Source organism: Sinocyclocheilus rhinocerous, unplaced genomic scaffold (genome assembly GCF_001515625.1).
Source record: "Sinocyclocheilus rhinocerous isolate Xijiao unplaced genomic scaffold, SAMN03320098_v1.1 scaffold752, whole genome shotgun sequence".
In the NCBI taxonomy this organism is placed as follows: Eukaryota; Metazoa; Chordata; class Actinopteri; order Cypriniformes; family Cyprinidae; genus Sinocyclocheilus; species Sinocyclocheilus rhinocerous.
Window position 1 is genome coordinate 1,442,979 of NW_015639777.1, and position 6,635 is coordinate 1,449,613.

Sequence of the window (6,635 nt, forward strand, 5' to 3'; positions counted from 1 at the left end):
TTTTATTTAATATTTTTAATACTAATTATACATTTCATAGTGTTTTTATGCATTTTTATATTTATTCCAAAATAACTAAAGGCAGTAACAATTTACAATAAGGTTTCATTAGTTAACATTAGTTAACCACTTTAGGTAACATGCATTTATTAATCTTAGTCAATATTAATTTCAACATTTACTAATGCATTATTAAAATCAAAAGTTGTGTTTGTTAACATTAGTTTATGCACTGTGAACTAACATGAACTAACAATTGTTCATGTTGTTATACAGTTAATACAACTGTATTTGTATTAACTAATGTAAACAAAGATTAATAAATACTGTAATAAATGTTCATTGTTTGTTCATGTTAGTCAACTCATTAAATGGCACCTTATTGTAAAATGTTACCAATATTTTTTATTTGTGAACTGATGTTCAGCTGTTCTTTTTAATAGTCAACTTATTTCGGGTCATCATCATAAAAGCTCTGTAAACACTTTACTTTATAATTAGTCAATAAAGCTATAATTTTCTTCATTCAAACAAGAGGCAGGATTTATCACACGAACCAATCACATCCAATCATAACCGATCATATCCAATTATAGCGCGACAGAGGCATTGCCTCCTCTCACGTGACTTTCCCCCATTCATCTCAATGAGCCTCCAGAAAAGTCACGGCACGCTTTGGGGTCTCTGCAGAAAGTCAATGGACCGAAGGGAGGCAAGCCTCCGCTGTAACTTTACCTGCGGGTGTCGCTGTTGGACAGTGTTACTTTATAAAAACGAGTGACTTTTAGACTTTTAATATAATATTTAGTCATATTTGTTTTATTTTTGTAATATCGATTATTTTCTCATCCAACTTTTTGAGGAGACACTTGCCTCCCTTGCCTCCTCGGAGGAAACGCCCCTGGTGGTACGTTAATTTCAAATGTGAGCATTAACCTTTTAGTGCCACTCACCAGATATTTCATTTCCAAACTGCTGTAATACTTAGAAAAATCAACATCAAAAAGCATTGCCACAGACATGTTTAATATTTCACTGTGAAACTTCAGTGAGACCTGCTACAGGTAACTCAGTATCTTTTTGCAACCATTTTGTACTCACAAGCAAGTTATTATTTTTTTTTTTTTGTGACTACAATGTTTAATAACATCTGTAATGGAGAAAAATGATATCGCTTATAGCGGTACCCGGAGCAAAGCATTTCAGATTTTACAGAAATGTAGCCATAGTAGCATAATTCCAATGAGACTGGCTTGTTTATATTAGAATTTAAATATTTAAATCGTTTTTTTGCACACAGTAATTATTTATATGAAAGCTGGTTTATGATTGCTTGATTACACAAAGATGAAAAAAAAATAGATTGACCAAAAACGGGTTTATTTTATTTTTCTTTTCTTGGAATGTTTTTCCAAAGTTATTAATAATAATATAATTCTTAATATTTATTTATTTATGTAATGAAATTTATTGATCGGCACATTTTGCATTTGCCTACACATTTCAAGCATTTTAAGCGTAAACCTTTAGAACAAAATGTTTTTAAGATCATGAGAAACAAGCATCTCTCTTTTCTTTGAATAAGCGCTATGGATATGTTGATTGTATTATGTTATATTTATATTTGTGCATATATTAGCTTTTTGCGTGCATGTGAAAGAGTATATATCTAACCCTTCTGCTGTGTGTGTGTGTGTGTCCCAGTGGAATGGCGTATTGTGAGTTTGCGTGTGCTGTCAGAGATCACGCTGCTGCTGCTGAGCCAAGACGAGGTGGAGGAGAGAGAGAGAGATGGAGGGAGTGAACGAGAGGGAGAGTGGGAAGGTGAAGACATCTCCTCCAACACTCGCTTGCTAACGCTCATCTCTGAGGCCCTGCTGCCACAGTAAGACTCACCACTCACTTACCTATATTCTGCACTCTCATTTTACTCCTCCATCCTCTCTATTTATTGAAACTAAGATTGTGTCCTAACCAGGCATGATGTAATGTGAAGTTTCCAGCAACGAGCAATTTTGTCTGTGCACACAATAGCTGTCAATCAGAAGATATTTCATGCTTGATGTACAGTGTGTAGAGCAATTTTGGACCAGTGATATTTGAGTTTGGCACAAATAGAAACATTGACAAAATGTATTGTCGCTCATTGCGTATCACAGTTGCGACTGTTTAGGATAAAAACTCGGATGAACTAGAAAGAAGGATTGTATAGCTTGCAGATACATGTTCCTGGAAAACCATGGTATATCTGGGAATTGTAAAATTGTGATGTACCAGGAAAAGTGAAATTACTAAAGTTTTATGAAGTCAAGGAAAAGTCATTGAAATTTCTAGAGTGAATTATTTTTATCCAGTTTGAATATAATGGAGCGAATTCATTGCGAATTCCAAAACATATGCAATAATAATAATAATAATAATAATAACAATAATATGCAGACCATTTTCCAATTTTCACTGACTATATAAAATTGCACGAAAGAGATAAACACATGGGCAGAAGCAACATTCAAAGTCTTTTAATTAACTATTCTTAATTCAGATGGCAGTCATCTGTTAAAATATCATTTTGGGGAAAAAAATTCTCGATTCTGAATAGTGATAATAATAATTTGGTTCAAATGAAATGCGATTATGATATGTAATATTTTCAAGAGATTTTTCCAAATCCTTCTTTTTCAGTACCGACAAATATCTCCTGTCTTTTCAACCTGTTTGCCTCTAATCCACACAAGACAGATGCGGTTAAGTGAGCAATCCTTTCATGTTTGATGAAATGAAAGTTTATAGGCTAAAGGTTTAATGATATGTTAAACTACACTATGTAATACTTAATATAATATATAATGGGGTGAATGTTTACTAGTCTTCATAATGTCTGATTTCACCAGTACGTAATTATATAGTTATTTTACTGGATATGCACTTTTTAAATATTTTGACTGAATGCAAGATTGACAATATTCTCTTAAACTGTACAACAATTCAAAAGCAATATTAAAGTAATAGACAATAATATCATAGTTGAATTGTCAAAACATGAAATAGTAATTAAAAAATAAATGTACAGTATGTAATCAGTGACACTGTACTAATTACATGATGATTATTAGTGAGTTTTCATAAGTATTTAAATAATTGTATTACTGTTTTTTATTGGCTATACAATTTTTAATATTTGAATAACAATATACTGTAATTGTTAAATTATCAAAACATTAATTAATTAAAAATGTAATTATGTAATTTAATTATATATATATATATATATATATATATATATATATGCAGTCAATGACAGTGTATTTTTTGTAAGATTTCACTGCAATGCAACACAAAAAATCCCACAAATATCAACACGATTTTTCAAATTCGGTCCCAAAATCCTATTGGAACTGGTTCAATTCCCAGAGAATGTGTCAATAACATATAAAAGGTACAATGGTTGGTAGCCTCTTTAATGACTGTTGTCATGAATTAACTTGTATCCCATTGCATACATATTGCGTAGCTTTTTTAATGCAGATCTTCTCTGCAGGTATGAGACTCTGCTCCTGGAGCCAGATCCTGTACCGGTATATGCTCTCAAACTGCTGGTGTCCCTCATGAAGCACAGAATGCATCCATGTTTGGAAAGATACAATGGTGCGTAAATGATTACAGAATTTTTGGGTGAAACTGCTGGTGTCCCTCACGGAGCACACCTCACCCATCAGCAGGTAACCAACTACACTCTCCACACACAGCTTTTTTTTCTTTTCTTTTTTTTTGCCATTTTATGGTAGAAACCATTTTGTTTTGTTTTTTTAGTGAAACACACTTCCTTAATTTGACAGGTTGCACAGGTACACCAAATACCCTTCCTTTTTGTATAACCCTCAAGATGAGCCCCACATCTCACTCTGTGAACGGGTGGTGCAATATAGAATGATAGCCATTGTTCTGTTCTCCATATAGTACACTGGGAAGTGATTCTCTCTCTCTCTCTCTCTCTCTCTCTTTTCAGTGGGCAGTGGTACAATCTGGTTTACTTTGAATCCAGTTTTCTAGCCACAAGACAACAGCTTGTCCTTTAATTAATAATACTAACTAATAATGTATTCTTACAGAACAGTATACTAAGAATTTTTACAGCAGACGTTTTGGACAAATACACTCCTAATAATATCAGTGAAACCAGGCAGAAGATTGTCTTGAGGCATTTCTTTCTTATGTGTTTCTGGACTCAACCTTATTAGATTATTGATCCTGAAATTTTAAAAGTAGGTCATGCTGAGGAGTAATGAACTTCAGAGATGACGCACATAGTTTCTCACTGCATCCACAGAATCAGCTTTATGCTACAATACTATAAATATAATAATCCTTGACTATTTATATTTATAAAATATATAAATCTATAATAAGATCATTTGTTAATATGATTTGAAAGCTCTAAATCTGTCTCCCTTGTGGATCTTAGCTTTGCTTGGAACAGTAGATCACGTATATAATGGCTGATGCCCACACATATACATACACAATCCTCCTCTAATTTTCTCAAAATGTTCACCTCTTTTGTCTTTCATTTCCTGTCCTGTACTAACCACTTCTCTCTGTGGGCTGTAACGAGTGTCTGGGTGCACAGGTGAGGGAATGTGTGTGTGTGTGTATGTGTGTGTGTGTGCATTTCTTATCTCATCCTCATCCCCCCGCTGTTTCTCTAATGGCTCCTGCTGGCCTCCTGCACATTGTCTTTCTTGGTGCCGATAGAGCTGCAGCCACATGGTTGAACTATTCAAATTGATGTCACCAATCAGAAAATGTTCGTCAGACGCCGTGCCAACCCCCCCGCCTGCAAAGAGCTATTTCCACTTACAATAGTGAAATTAAATTGCGTTTGCCAGCACTTGATAAAGTCCTAAAAAACGCAGACCTTCTCTTGATGGGTTCCAGGCGAAATGAGATTGCAAATGAGGGACATTAGCAGGTTCCGTGCGAGCATTGGTGTTCTTTTATTATTGGTTGTGATAGTAGTTCAAACTTTCCAATTATCGAGAACCTTTGGCCACTCTTGGCTTAGTGCAGACGAAAGCAAATATATGTGCTGTTAAGAGAGTAGTGCTGAATGGCTTCTCTAAAGTGTTAATTTTATCAGTATTAAGAATTTATGTCTAGAGTACATTGGCTATTGCTCAAGCAGGGGATAATGAACTAGTTTCTAATCGGTATGTTTAGTTCAAACTCGTAATGGGCTCTGTCTCAGCTGAAGGAGGAAATGCGTCTCACTGATGGTCTGACTAAAATTAAATTGACTATTTAGTCCTTGCAAGGAGTAAGGGAGCATGTGATTGGCTGTGGCAGATTGATCAGACCACTGAAACCACACAGAATTAGCTTTCGCCAGTCTTTATTTCATCGACAGTGAAGAGCTGACAGGAAACAGTAGGGAAAAGTGGGAGGAAGGGATTTAGGGAATTGCTTAAGCCAGACTACTCAGGTTTCCACCACATGTTGGAGCTTGTGCACTATTTGCCAGGCCACACCACCAACCTGTTCAAAAAGTTTAATGTGAATGAACTGTCGTGCAGGCATGCCACAGTCACTGAAGCCTGGATATATCATAAAATGTTCATTTGTCATTTAAATAAATGAGACCTTAAAAAGTCATACAAATGTATCATATGTAGTGAATATACATATATATATATATATATATATATATATTTTTTTTTTTCCTACTTAAAGTGCTAGTTCACCCAAAAATTCTGTAATCATTTACGCACCATTGTATCTTTCCAAACATGGATGCATTCTGTGCTTCATGAGGGACACCAGCAGTTTGAGAGCATATACCGGTACAGGATCTGGCTCCAGGAGCAGAGTCTCATACCTGCAGAGAAGATCTGCATTAAAAAAGCTACGCAATATGTATGCAATGGGATACAAGTTAATTCATGACAACAGTCATTAAAGGGGCTATATATATATATATATATATATTTTTTTTTTTTTTTCCTACTTAAAGTGCTAGTTCACCCAAAAATTCTGTAATCATTTACGCACCATTGTATCTTTCCAAACATGGATGCATTCTGTGCTTCATGAGGGACACCAGCAGTTTGAGAGCATATACCGGTACAGGATCTGGCTCCAGGAGCAGAGTCTCATACCTGCAGAGAAGATCTGCATTAAAAAAGCTACACAATATGTATGCAATGGGATACAAGTTAATTCATGACAACAGTCATTAAAGGGGCTACCAACCATTGTACCTTTTATATGTTGTTGACAGATGTATGCATAAGTCACTGAGAACAGAAACTGTTTTGTTCCCAACATTCTTCAAAATATGTCTTTTGTGGTCACATTTACCTTTATTTGACAACATTTCATGGGTAAAATCCTGTAATTTCAAAAGGAATCCACGCGATAAGGAATTGCACAAGGGCGAAACATTTCCCCATGCAGATTTTGCATCGAGTTCAAGTATTTCACACATTGACCAACAGAATGCTGCTTGGTTAGAAAGTGATTCATGATAGTGAATTAAATTGTGTTTGCCAGCAGCACAAAAAAAAAAAAAACCGTGTGGTCAGGTTCAGTGTGAGAGTTATGAATATAGGCTGTGATGGTAGTTCCAATAGTTCCAATAG

At 35.0% G+C, this 6,635-nt stretch overlaps 1 protein-coding gene across 1 annotated transcript in view; it reads left to right on the forward strand.

Annotated features, from left to right (window-relative positions):
- ulk4 (unc-51 like kinase 4) overlaps positions 1-6,635 on the forward strand; it is a 234,135-nt gene that overhangs the window by 103,524 nt on the left and 123,976 nt on the right. The window contains exons 29-31 of the mRNA XM_016567664.1: positions 1,705-1,885; positions 3,539-3,596; positions 3,685-3,719. Coding sequence (XP_016423150.1) covers positions 1,705-1,885; positions 3,539-3,596; positions 3,685-3,719 — 274 coding nt within the window. The remainder of the gene's footprint in view (positions 1-1,704; positions 1,886-3,538; positions 3,597-3,684; positions 3,720-6,635) is intronic.